The sequence below is a fragment of the Lipotes vexillifer genome, unplaced genomic scaffold (genome assembly GCF_000442215.2).
Source record: "Lipotes vexillifer unplaced genomic scaffold, Lipotes_vexillifer_v1.1 scaffold91, whole genome shotgun sequence".
In the NCBI taxonomy this organism is placed as follows: Eukaryota; Metazoa; Chordata; class Mammalia; order Artiodactyla; family Lipotidae; genus Lipotes; species Lipotes vexillifer.
In genome coordinates this window covers 4,647,184-4,660,687 of record NW_006777583.1, presented here as the reverse complement: position 1 = coordinate 4,660,687, position 13,504 = coordinate 4,647,184, and the positions used below count along the sequence as shown (strand labels likewise).

The 13,504-nt window shown below is 38.4% G+C and overlaps 1 protein-coding gene across 1 annotated transcript in view; it reads left to right on the top strand.

Annotated features, from left to right (window-relative positions):
- The first annotated feature begins 2,253 nt into the window (after positions 1 to 2,253).
- PGGT1B (protein geranylgeranyltransferase type I subunit beta) overlaps positions 2,254 to 13,504 on the top strand; it is a 56,655-nt gene continuing 45,404 nt past the window's right edge. Inside the window, exons 1-2 of the mRNA XM_007451209.1 lie at positions 2,254 to 2,403; positions 10,229 to 10,347. Coding sequence (XP_007451271.1) covers positions 2,264 to 2,403; positions 10,229 to 10,347 — 259 coding nt within the window. The 5' untranslated portion in view covers positions 2,254 to 2,263. The remainder of the gene's footprint in view (positions 2,404 to 10,228; positions 10,348 to 13,504) is intronic.

Here is a 13,504-nt window from a genome sequence, read left to right as displayed (position 1 = left end):
AGGAATGCCCATTTTATTTATTGTACTTGTTCTCCTTAACTTTTTAAAATGATTTGAGGCAGTTTAGAAATAAAACAAAGAACAGGACAAGGGAATTTAAAAACAGAATTGAACAGCGACAAGATACAGAAAAGTAAAGGTTTCTCATATATTACTTTCTAACGTGTTGCTTTTTGTTGTACATAAATACAGCTTTTAGTTTCCTGCATCTAAGGTAAGCTTACTGGGTGATATGGTTCTTACAGCTTTTTGTTTTGTTTTTTTTTTTAATAAAAGTAAGTATGGAGTATTTTGAAGAAACTAGTCCTTCTAACTGAATCTATTGATAAAATAAGTGAGGAATTTATCATATGGATCCTTTGTATAAAGGACATAGAATAAACATAATAATGTCTACAGTTATAGGCTCATAGAAGAGATGTCAAATAAACATTTCTTATACCAGATTAAAAAGTATATTAATAAGAAATTTAGAAAAAAACACTAAAGGAAAAATGTTACAAAGCACCCATAATTCCACTACCCTAAGGTAATTTCTTCCAAAAATACACCTACATATTTTAAATAGGTAGTCTTAGAATACATTTTAGATATTACACTGTAATTGCTTAACATTACATAACATATTTTTCTATGTTTCTGTATAGTTCAAACATTATCATTTAATGGATAAATAGTATTCAATTTTATAGATACTCTATCATTCCTGTACTTTGAAGACTTGTGCTATTTATACTTCTTAACTAATAATGTAGAGTGACATTTTATGTAGGGGGTTAGATTCGTCACATGTATGTCAAAAATCTTGTATGGTCAGAATCACCCATGAAAAGGTGGTGATTACTTACCTAGGAGGTATATTATCTCTCAGTGAGTCCACCATAGAAGTATTTCCTCCAGATCTGGATCAGATTAGTGGTTCTTGGGCTGAGAATCAGATGAAATATTGGCTCCCCTTTAAGGGCCAGGTTGAATAGGATTGTCTTTCTGAGCTTATATAGAATGTGCATAATTGATCCTAGTAAGTTATATGTGGTGATGTAATTTCACTTTGAACATCTTCAGACATTTTGTGGTGTATATGTGTAAGTGAGAGAGAAAGATCTTCATTGTAATAACGCCCTCTAAACTGGGCATACCTAAAGGGCAAGGACTGTTGGCCTCTGTATTCGTAGGGAAGCACCAAGGACAGCCCTCTGCCCCTACCTGGCAGTTGTTAATGCAATATTTGTTAAAGACATGCAGGAGTACCTGTGAATAATTAGTTACTAGTACCTAACATTATGCAAGGTGCTTTGGATTGGTGAATTAGGATAACTCCAGCCCACATGGTATGTTTTTTAAGAAATACATTTTCTAAGAAAGCTAACAATTGAAATTATGCCCAAACTTCTATTAGTTGATTATAAAAACCAAGTTCAGGCCTGATCCTTGCGTGGATTTTTTTCCCCCAAGACTAAATCATAAACTTTTAAAGGGAAGAATATATGGTTGAAGCAACTTAAATCCCTCTTTTTGAAGAAGAAAAAAAAAAGCTAGAAGCCTATGTTATTTCGTGTTTTTTAGCATATGCGTAGAGAACACGTTGTGCATATTTTCCGTTGCAAATTGATCCAACATTGATGCTGGATGACACATTGACTCAAGGAGTAAAATCTTTGTCCCGTAAAAGCAAATGATACAAACCCTCCCATGCGAGTGAACAGGGTGTGTGTGTGTGTGTGTGTGTGTGTGTCGATAATTATTTAATAAGCATTTGGTTATCCCCATAACCAAATAATTTGATTTGCAGATTGAGTTTCTCCATCCATTCAGCTTAAAACTGTGGCCTTCCAAAAATGAGTCTGTTGGCAAATTTATACTGGCCCATCTCTATTTTCATATGTACCATCTTCATGTTCTTTGGGGCCTTACTTTTCTCAAAGCGAACTTGAAGCTACTGACCTTGCACTTCCTCCCAAATATCCAAGATAAAAGTTCTGGAAGGATTTGTGGGCTGAATTTTACAAGGCTTGCGAGGTGTTTCCAAACCTTTGGAGCTTAGAGTAGAAAAGGCGGGGTCGTGCGCTACCTACGGAGAAATGGGAGGGAGAAAGCGCCGCGTAAGGCCTTCCGTTGACAGCGTGTACCTTCAATCACCGAAGTGGGAAGCGGAGGGCGCACTTGCCCTCCCCACGCGACCCTCAGGTGTTGACCCTTGGGTTTTCTTCGCGCCGCGAGCCAACTGCTTCCGGGTCGCGGCGGACGTCGTTTCCGTAGCAGCATGGCGGCCACGGAAGATGAGCGGCCGGCTGGGAGTGGAGAGGGAGAGCGGCTGGATTTCCTACGGGACCGGCACGTGCGGTTCTTCCAGCGCTGCCTCCAGGTCTTGCCGGAGCGCTACTCTTCGCTCGAGACCAGCAGGTAACTGGTGGCCACAGTCAGCGAGGCCGACACAGGGCCCGGCCCCCCGGAAAGGCGCTGCGGAGCCTGATGGCTAAGTGGGCGCCCGCTGAGGGCTGCGCCACCGCCCACCCGGCACTGCTTCCCCTCCCGGGCCGGGCTGCAGTCACCCTTGCTCCCGCGAGCTACGGCGAGAGGGCTGGGGCGAGCTGTAAGTCGAGGGCTTTTGGAATCTACAGGTTTCGCCCTTTTCACTTCTCAACCATTTTTACGTCTCAACTTTGAGCTTCTTTTTTACCCCTGCTCCGAACCTGTGAGTCACTTGGCCTCGCTTCCGAGTATAAACAGAAAAAGACAAAGGGTTTGTCATCGTATTTTACCTAAATAGCCTCTCCAGTGCTTCCCTTTCCTCCATAAAGTCATTAATTCTTAATTGAATGCCTGTATGGTGTTCAGTGTATAGGAGCGGTAGGGAGTCTCTAAGGTTTGCGTAGATAAGAACTTTCCAGGAATCGTAAATCTAATGATAGGATTGGCGAAAGAGGTGCAGTGTTGCTGGAAGCAGCCTGTTAAAGTTTATTTGCAATAGCATTGTGAGTTGGGGTGGTCTGAGGACTGTGATCTGGCAGAGGCTAAGAAACTGTGAGTTAGTCATTCAGAGTAAACGTCTGGGGATGAGAATAACGAAAGGAGGCAGCGATCTTTGCTTTGCACTGTTGTGTTTTGAAGTGAGACTCCAAAGCTTCATGGGACTGGCTTGGAAGAGAGAGCCAGTTGGTTTTGCTCTGATCTTTTCCGTATTTTCGTAACTGAGTCTGTGGTGTATTTTGAACACTTCAGTTTTGGAAGTTTTATAGATTACTTTCGCATACATGGTCAAGAAATATTTATTATGGTGGGTGCTGGAGCACAGCTGAACAAGACGTACGGGCAGTTTCAATAGGGCAGGTTCCTAACCCGGATTTCCTTAGAGAGACCTTCCCTAATCACCCTTTCCAAAGGAGACTACTTCCAGTCACCACCTGAAATTATATATTGATGATACCCTTCTTTCACACAGGATTGTAGACTCATGAAGGCAGGATTTTTGTCTTTCTTGTTTCCCTCTGTAATACCAGGGCTGCTCTGTCCAATTTGGTAGCCACATTTGGATATTTAAATTTGAATTAATTAAAATGAAATAAGATTAAAAATTCACTTCCTCTGTTTCCAGTAGTTACCACTTTTCAAGTGCTTGGTCACCACATTGGCCTGTGGCTTTTGTTTCTATCTCAACATTTACGTCATCTCAAAAAGTCCTACTGGACAGCATTGCACTAGAACCTTGACTAATATCTGGCATAAGAGAAGGCAATAAGGACATATTTGTTGAATAACTATTCCGAGCTGAGCCCTGAAGGATGAACAGATTTTTGCTAAAGAGTGAAGCATCATTTGTATTCCTTTCTCCATCTATGTATATTGATTGACTAGCAGAGCCCATACCTCGATCTAAATTAACATTTCCAAGACTCAGTCATTGATTGTAATGATATGGGATGTTTAGAAATACATTGATAAATCACATATTTGTTGAGGATTAATTTTATGTTAATTTAAAGCATTTGAATAAAGAAAAACATACATCCTATTTTGAGTGTTAAACAGTTGAACTTTGCTCGTAGCTATCGCAGGTCTGTGGTTGCATTTTCACAATGCTAGTGTGTTTGGTCTATATAAAATTCAGCAAGGACAAAATCATACAGACTAACGCATGTTGGCAGTAAACTGTAATCCTGCTCACAGCATAAATTGTCTGATTAAACAACTAACTTAACAATAGATTTAATAACTTAGTATGATCTTAGGATTTACACCAGGCATTGTATATTAGATAATAGATATGTAATATCACAGTGCACTAGTTAAGAGATATTAATTATATCCTTTTTATGCCTCATGTTTGTCACTTAAGTATGTTTTAGCATTTTGGTTATTTTTAATGGCTCAATTCATAACCACATTTAAGATAATATGCACATACTGGGTTTTGTGGTGATTTTTTTTAAGTTTTTCAATTTTTCTCTTTCCTGATTCACATTCTTTACTTTCCTTAGTTCAGCATTAAGTCCTTTTGTGGTGTATGTGATTCATAATTGACTTTAAGACGCTTGTGAGGAAGCTCCAACTTTTTAAGCAAAGGTGACTGGTCACGAAATTTTTACTAATAGAGTTTGAAGATAAAACAATGTATTAACTAAGTCATAATTCTTAGTATTATAATTCAATTCCGCAAGCATTTACTGAGGGGCTACCATGTATCTGGGTATGGGGATAGGTATAAAGCAATGATTCAGGTTTTCCTGTGTTCATTTGTTTTTACTGATAGATGTGAAACAGCTGACTCCTAGGAAGGCTAATATTGAACTAGACATTTAGACCCTTATTTTCTGACCCACCATTTTGACAAAATTATTCTGTTTCCCTGTTTCTTTTAGCCCGATCCATAGAATAATTTTAATTTTTCTAATAGCAGTGGCTTTATGAAAATTATAAGGTATACTGTTTGTTGATTCACTCGAGGTTTTTCTTTTATATTAACTTCTGAAAAGTGATGGTTACTAGTTAACTCAAGTGAATATAGACCTTGGATTGTGAGCTTTGTCAATTAACAGGTTTCTTTTCATGAGAGGTTTAGGGAGCTTTTTGGTTATGTGATATTGTTGTCATTTGTGTTTGGGCAGTGGGCATTAGAGTGGGCCTTTTTAAATTGGGGAGCAAAATATTGACCATTTTCTTTTATGTTATTTTTACAGACCCAACTCTTCTAGAGGAAGGGTTTAGATGATTTCCACCCTCCCCAAGACATTCACAATCTTTCTATTCTGGTTTCCTCCGTATCCCCTTTGTATCCTGTGTTGTAACCACTTAGCTGCCTACCAGCCAGCAACTTCTCTGTCCTTTTGTTCTCTCCATTATCTGAAGTATATCACAGTCTGGCAGTGTGTCTCAAAGTGTGTTGGTGAGGGAGGCTTTTAATCAGTGATAACAGAGTACTTATAAAAATACACATACCTGAGCCCCTCCCCAGATCTACTGCATTCGACTTTCTGTATGGGCCTGGGAGTCTAGGTTCATAATAAGCATCCCAGGTAGTTCTGATGCACACTAAAGTTTGAGACGGTTTGCCTAATAGGAGAAACAAAAGTACAAACAGATTATTTAATACAACAGTGCTTCCCAGCTCTAATGTGCATATGAATCACCTGGGGATCTTGTTAAAATGCAGGTTCTCATTACGTAGGTCTGGGTGGGGTCTGAGATGCTGCAGTTGTGACAGGCTCCCAGGTGAGGCTGATGCTGCTGATCCCCTGGCCCACTTTGATTTTGTTTGCACGGTGATTGTGATATTCACAGGGCATTCCGGAAGCACCTACGTAATCAACCTGAAGAGAGACTCGAGGAAGAGTCTGAGGCTTCCTGGAAGACGTAACCCTGGAGCTAAATATTAAAGAATGTGTTGAGTTTTTGTGTGGGTGGGTGGATTATAGGCAAAAGGACAATAAATAAAGACAATAAAGATAGATAAGTGAGTATTGAGCAGGGAAACACCAGTCAGTTCTCTGATGGTGGTTCAAAATGTAAGGCAGGTGTGGTAGGAATTTAGTATGGAGAGGTAGACATAGGCTTTCTTTGCCATGTCAAGAACCTGGGAATTTGATATGTAAGTGACGGGCAGTTGCCAAGCAGTGGATCTTTCTGGTTAGATATGCATTTTAGAGTGATCATTGGATTTGAGATTAGTTATTGTATCAAGTGGGACAAAACCAGAACCAGGGGCACCAATTAGGAAGCTGTTGTAATAGTCCAGGAGTCAAGTGCTGGGACAGCAAAATTAGGGATAGAAAGGAGGGGATGAAGAAAGAAGGAGGAGTCCCAGAATTCTAGGGTTGGAACTAGCAACTGGTCTAGAGAACAAGAGGCAAAAGGAGCAGATTTGGAAAGGAAGAGGATGTTATCTGTGGTAGCGCTTAGAAACATCGTTTAGTTTACCTGCAAATTGATCTATTGGTGAAGCAACTTGATTGTGGGGGTGGGGGGGGCGGGGCAGTGGTGGGGATGTTACTTGTTCATCCAAGTAAGATAAACTTTTTATATGTACTGTCCAGAGTAGGAGAAGGGGCAGGACGACATGGCTTAGTTCAGTTTTTCAGAGTTTAATTCTAGGGAAAAGAAGAAAGGAAGAAAACAGACAGATGCTCTCCAAAGAAGTAATAAAGTAAAAATCACTTCACTGGCCTGATTTTAGATGCATGCATTGGCAAGATTACCCCTCTAGATGCCTGAACCAAGGCAGGTTGCCTAGCAGTCTCTACCCCAAGCAGCAGTCAACTGGGCACCACAAAACCCTACATTATTTCTCCCAGAGGACCACAGCCCAGAATTCCTTTTTATTCCACGTGACTTATTTAATTCTCTCCCTCTCAGTGTTTTAGGACTACTTGAGAACTCTAGTGTGGTCAGAAAAGGAATACTTTCTTATTATCCTTAGAGGAAGTCTGGATGTTTGCTCCAAACTGACTTCTTGGTTCTGTCTGCCAGCCACTGCTGGGTGCTTAACTTGATAAACAGGCTTTTCACTATAGTGTTGTTAATCCTATAAACCTTAGTCTAAACTGCTATGAGTTGAAAATGCTGGACTTTGAGAAGCTTTTAATAGTTAAGTATGCAGGACTTTAAAATAGTTTACCATCGGATGACTGATTTCTGGTATTTGCATCCATACCGTGGAGCAAGTAAAACAAAAAAACAGATCATTCAGGTATCTCTTATATACAGATAACAGTATGACTTTAGAGGAGAGTTTCTAGACCTCAGCACTGTTGACATTTTGGGTCAGACACTTCTTTGTTGACTGGGGCTGTGTTGTGCATCATAGTACATTTAGCAGCATCCCTGGCTTTTACCAACTGGATGCCAAATAGCGCCCTTCCCTAGTGGTGAAAACCAAAATTGTCTTCAGAATGTCCGCTGGGGAACAGTATTGCCCTAGTGGAGAATCGCTGTGCTTCTAAAGCCTGGCTGCCCTTTAGAATCATCTGGGAAGCTCCCCATCCTCCACCCCGTCCCCACTTACCCAAACACCAGGTCCCAGACCCTGCCTTCCATCTAGAATTTATGATACCTTTGTCGTGGAGTAAGGCCTAGGCCTCTCCTGGTTTTGTTGGTGGTGTATTAAGTTGTTTGTTTTTAAGCTGATTCTAATTGCACCACATTTGAGAAACACCCCTTGGACTCAGAATTCCTTGAGTAGTTTTCATTGGTTATCTAGCATTGAAATCTCAAGTTACTTGAATTCTTTATTATCTTGAACTAGAAAATTAAAGAGATGGACGAGATAATTTCTGCTTTTAACTTAGGAAATAATACCTACTTATTTTTATAGCCCTTTGGATATGTTTTCTTAGAACATTTTTTAGTAACAGGAAGATGATTGTTTTATCAGCACCTCGTGTTGTTCCTCACTTTTATCTCTCTTCCTTTTGCTTTTCTCTGTAATAATGATTTAATAAACTAAAGTATTAGATGCTTAATTTTACCAGACTGTCGTCATTCACTTTATAGATTACAGCCAAACTGAACCCTATGATAGCTCTCCAGGAGGGCTAGATGTAGTATTGCAGGTCTTTTATTTGTTAGGTAATTCAATAAATTGAGTGCATATCATGCACAAGGCAGACCTTATCTCATGAAACATAATTAGCACCAAGAGCAGTGATTTTCACATGTCAGTACTGTTAGGTAGAAATGTTCCCCATGTCTAAAATGTTTTGTTTTGGAGAAGAGCAGTTGGGGGGGATGGTGGAAGTTGCCAACTAATGAAAAGGTCTGTATAGTGCAAGTTAGTCCTGTCCCTTCAAATCAGGGAAATACCAATAATAATAGCTTCCACTTATTTAGTGCTTGCTTTTGAGCAGGTAAGCACAATAACTGTGTGAAGTTTAATGATTTACAGATAAGGAAGCTGACTTAGAAAAGACTTAGAAAAGGTTTGGTAACCTAACCAGATTATATATGGCTAGAAATTGACCAGCCTAGGATTTGAGGCTAGCTCATTTTATTGCAGATCTGGGCTCTGAAGTACTGCTTCCCACATAAAGGTGTTCCACTGCCCTTAATTTATTCCTGATCTTATCCAGATAAATCACCTCCCTAATTCATGTGGATTTCAGTGAGTTAGAATTAAATTGAGATAATATATGAGAAATTTCCTAGCCCAGTGCCTAATACATAGTAATAATCTCTCGGTAATGTGAGTTTCGTAAAATGTATTGTTCTTTTTTTCTTAATTTTTTTCTTTTGTTGTTGTTGTTGTTGTTGTTGTTGTTGTTGTTGTACGTGGGCCTCACTGTTGTGGCCTCTCCCACTGTGGAGCACAGGCTCTGGACGCGCAGGCTCAGCGGTCATGGCTCACGGGCCCAGCCGCTCTGCGGCATGTGGGATCTTCCCGGACTGGGGCACGAACCCGTGTCCCCTGCATCGGCAGGCAGACTCGCAACCACTGTGCCACCAGGGAAGCCCTCTCCTCCTGTTATCTTATGGATGCCAGCCTTTTCAACCAGGGATCAGAGAGAGAATTATACCCTTTAAAAAAATGAGTGACTATTTTCTCATTTCTCCTAAAGTTGGTGATACCATTCTAGATGCAGAGGAGAGAAGTTAATTGTATACAATGGTTGCCTTAGGGCATTAAGGCTTAATTTTCTCTTGGAATCTCTGTTTAGAAGGTTATAGAATGCACCAAGTGGCTCTGCTAGAAGATTTTAGACCAGATAATTTGAAGTATTAGTTTATCAGTATTAGTCATAGGAATTATTAGAATATGGAAACGAGATAACCATGCTCAATCAAACAACTTTGTAGAATGCATCTCAACAGGAAAGGAATTATATGAAACAAACTGTTTAAGTAAAAAGCAACCACTAAGGGGACTAGTTTTTATACGAAAGCACAAAGCTTAGATTTCTGATTTAGTGCACAATCTTGGAGGGGAAGGATATTGCTTTATAGTTTTCCATTTCATCAGAAATGTTTGTCTCGGGCTTCCCTGGTGGCGCAGTGGTTGAGAGTCCGCCTGCCGATGCAGGGGACAAGGGTTCGTGCCCCGGTCCGGGAAGATCCCACATGCCGCGAAGCGGCTGGGCCCGTGAGCCATGGCTGCAGAGCCTGCTCCACAATGGGAGAGGCCACAACGGTGAGAGGCCCAGGTACAGCCAAAAAAAAAAAAAAAAGAATGAAGAAAAATGTTCGTCTCTAGGAAAATGGAAACTGAAATGCATTTGCATTTTTAAAAATCTTCCTTATTCCCCAAAATTCATTATAAGTTTTTTCCAAGGGGTCACATTATTCATAAACAAATTTGAATAATGATAGATTCATTCTAACATCCTTAAGAATTAAGCACCAGCTACAAGCATAATTGCTCTTGGCAAATCAGTGAAAATTGAGATTTTTATATATTTTCTACCTTTTTGACCTTATATATACTGATTAGGTGCAGGGAATTCTCTTTTTCAAATCTACTTTTAGCCTTCAGGTTGCTCATAAACTGGTTTCAGTGAATTCATGTATACTTCAGATGAGTAGGGTTGATTTCTTAACCCTTAAATGTCCCTTTATTAAAAATTAAAACAAAGGTTTGATTGATACTATTAACTTATAAGAATAAATTGGTTTTTTCGGCTTTTGCAAGTTGGGAATATTGTTTAAATTATCGTAAAGTTGGAATGAGTTTATTATTTTTCTGAACCAGAAAGACTTCATTGGTTTGATACTTAAGATGGAATTTTATATTTTTCTCTTTTAGGTTGACTATTGCATTTTTTGCTCTTTCTGGGCTGGATATGTTGGACTCCTTAGATGTGGTGAACAAGGATGATATAATCGAGTGGATTTACTCCCTGCAGGTCCTTCCCACAGAAGACAGTGAGTGAGTTTTTAGCATTTTGTTTTTAGTGTGACTAGTTGTACCTGGCATAACATGTGTTGCACTCGGAAATCTTAGTATTTGTTCCTAAACTGTTAACATATTTTATTCATCTGTGTTTTCCTTGTAACACTCCCTTTCTGCTCAAACACAGTGCTGACCAAGTCTAGTGAGTCATTAATCTCTGGAGAAAACAATTTAGCGATGTCTAAGGTTGGATGGAGTTTCACAGTTGTACACCATGCTGTGTTGCGTATTTCCACGCTCACGACTGCTTGTTGAGCAGTATTGTATTCCATATTTATGTTTGATTAGTTTTGTAGCATTCACTCTGTTTTTCATTCCCAACCATTCTTTCTGTCTCTTCAGTGAAAAACTCTTTGCTGTCAAAAAGTTTCATTCCAATCTCTTGGCCATTTTCCCTCTAAAGTTCCATTAGTATTTCTTCAATGGTTTCTTAGAGCTCTTATTTATACTTAGGTCATTTTTATGCTTCTTAAAACTTTATACATTTTGATCGATTAAATTCTCAAAATTCATAAATTATTGATCAACTAAATACAAGTTTTATAAACTCTGTTGTTCACTCCATTAAGTGTAAAATACCTAATATCTATTTAACTTATAAATGTTAGAAATTCTAACATTGAATTGAATTGGAGCAAGCAGATAAACTCAGAAAATCGTGCAATTTTGTCTGTGGTCACTACTTACCTTTCTTTTAAGAGTCAGCATTTATAAATTAACTGTGTGGTTCATTGGTTGGAGTAATCATGTATAAATCTCACCCAGGTGAACTTTGGGGAAATAATAAGCTAAAGCTTTATTTAGAAATAAAGTGCTTTGATCTATTAGCAGATGCTGTTGGACATGGTTTGTGGCTTTCTACTTTATTGTTCTTGAAGTTTGTAGTAATTTTTTTTTTTTTTTTTTTTTTTTGTGGTACGTGGGCCTCTCACTGTTGTGGCCTCTCCCGTTGCGGAGCACAGGCTCCGGACGCACAGGCTCAGCGGCCATGGCTCACGGGCCCAGCCGCTCCACGGCATGTGGGTTCTTCCCGGACTGGGGCATGAACCCGTGTCCCCTGCATCGGCAGGCAGACTCTCAACCACTGCGCCACCGGGGAAGCCCTGTAGTATTTTTTAATACATAATTTAAAAAATCTGTGCCTGTTGATGAATTCTTGATAAAAAATGATTATGGATTTTTAGATCTATCAGAATTTTATTACATAAATATCTAATCATTTTTCACCAGCTACATGAAGCAGCATATATGATATATTGGTGAGTAGTTATAGATTCTGACATGTTGGTGAGTAGGCTTTATTGGATGTTTTGCTAAGAGTACTATGCTAAATCTGTGGAGAGGGGCTGTGATAAATTATAAGATATGGTTCTCATTCCCTGAGAGCTTGTGGCTGAGGTGAGGTCACAGTTCTAGTCACCTACAAAATGGGAATAATTTGTGTTTTCCTTTTTTAATCAGGATTTTTTTTTCACTAGTTTAACTGAAAGTCTGGAATTTTTTAAAAAGTTAGATATTAGACAGATGTAAGGTAGTTTTGTTATAGATTATGTATAATTTTTGTTTACTAAAAATACATGTCCTAATCAAATTATACATTGTATTTTCTTAAATATATTTCACTGATACAGATATGAAATTATACACTGTGGTACATAGGAAAGCTATTGTATAAGTTTTTGTTAAAATATATATTATTTAAAAAAATTATTTATGATATTCATTTCCTTGGAATAAAATAGCTATTGTCTCTCTAGAAATGTAGGGACCATAGCATTTTACTGAGAGACTCATGCTATAGGTTACAATTACCAGAACACTAGTCACTTATTCACTATGCTTCCTACTTTCTGTCTTTTCTTATATTTTTATCTACCTTTAAGGACTGTTTGCCAGCTCCAGCTAATTATTAATATCCATGTTCTTTTTAAAGCCTTCTTTCTGTTCTCATTATTTGATCTTTTGTTGTGAGAGCTTTGCTGTTATCTGGACTTTCATATTATCCCTAATAATTGTGTTTGCTGCATACTCACTAGAACAGCCAAAATATCAAATGTTGATGAGAATGTTGCACAACTGTAACTACTATTTAGCAATATTTACTAAAACTGAACATATGTACATTCTATGAACCAGCATTTCTACTCCCTAGTAGGTATCCAACAGAAATGAAAAAATGTATTCACCAAAAGATATGTACTAGAATGTTGATAGCAGTATTTTTCACAGGAGTCCAGAGTAGGAATATACAAACTACCCATCATTGGTATAATAGATAAATGATATATTATAATTCACACAATGGAATAGTATACAGTAATGGGAAAAAACAATTTAGACCTACATGCAGAAATTTGGATGAGTGTCACAAACATGTTTTGAGATAAAGAAGTATATAGTGTATTATTCTATTAATACAAAGTGAAAATGTAGGTAAAACAAATCTGAGCTTTCGGGGAGTGACAAGAAGGAAGTAGGATGGGGCTTCTAGGTTGCTGGTCATGCACTTTTTCTTGAGCTGAGTGCTAGTTTTACAGGTGAGTTTACTTTGCAGAAGTTCATTACTTGATGAAAGTTAAAAAATTTTTTGAATTCGGGTGTACTCACCATCTCTTAAGATCCATCAGAATTCTCTTTCCCACTGTACTTTCAACTACATAGACTTCATTGGATTGAAGCCCATTGCTAATTTTTAAATTTTTTTAGTCATTGTTGCTTAACTGTTGCTTAAAATATTTTTGCTTACATCTGAATTGTAAACTTCTGGAGGGCAGTGAATGCGTCAGTCTTACATTTCTTTTCCCTTTTGGTGCCTAGAGCATTGTTATCAACAGTTGTTGGACTGCTAAATTACCTACACCTTTTCCTACTTTTCTTCTTTTCTGTATTTTCACGTTTAGCCTAGAGTGTCCTCTGGCTCCTCAAATATTTTCTCATTCATAAGGCATTTTCAGACTGCATAAACATTCTTTCTGTAACTCTTAGCTCTGTATTTGTCCTACTTTGTGATGTCACATAAAATCTTAGGGAATTTAAAAATCTTAAAAGTGTTAAACAAAACCCAGAGACCATAAAGGAAAAATTTGGTAGATTTGACTAAATAAATATTTTTAAATGTTATGTAGGGAA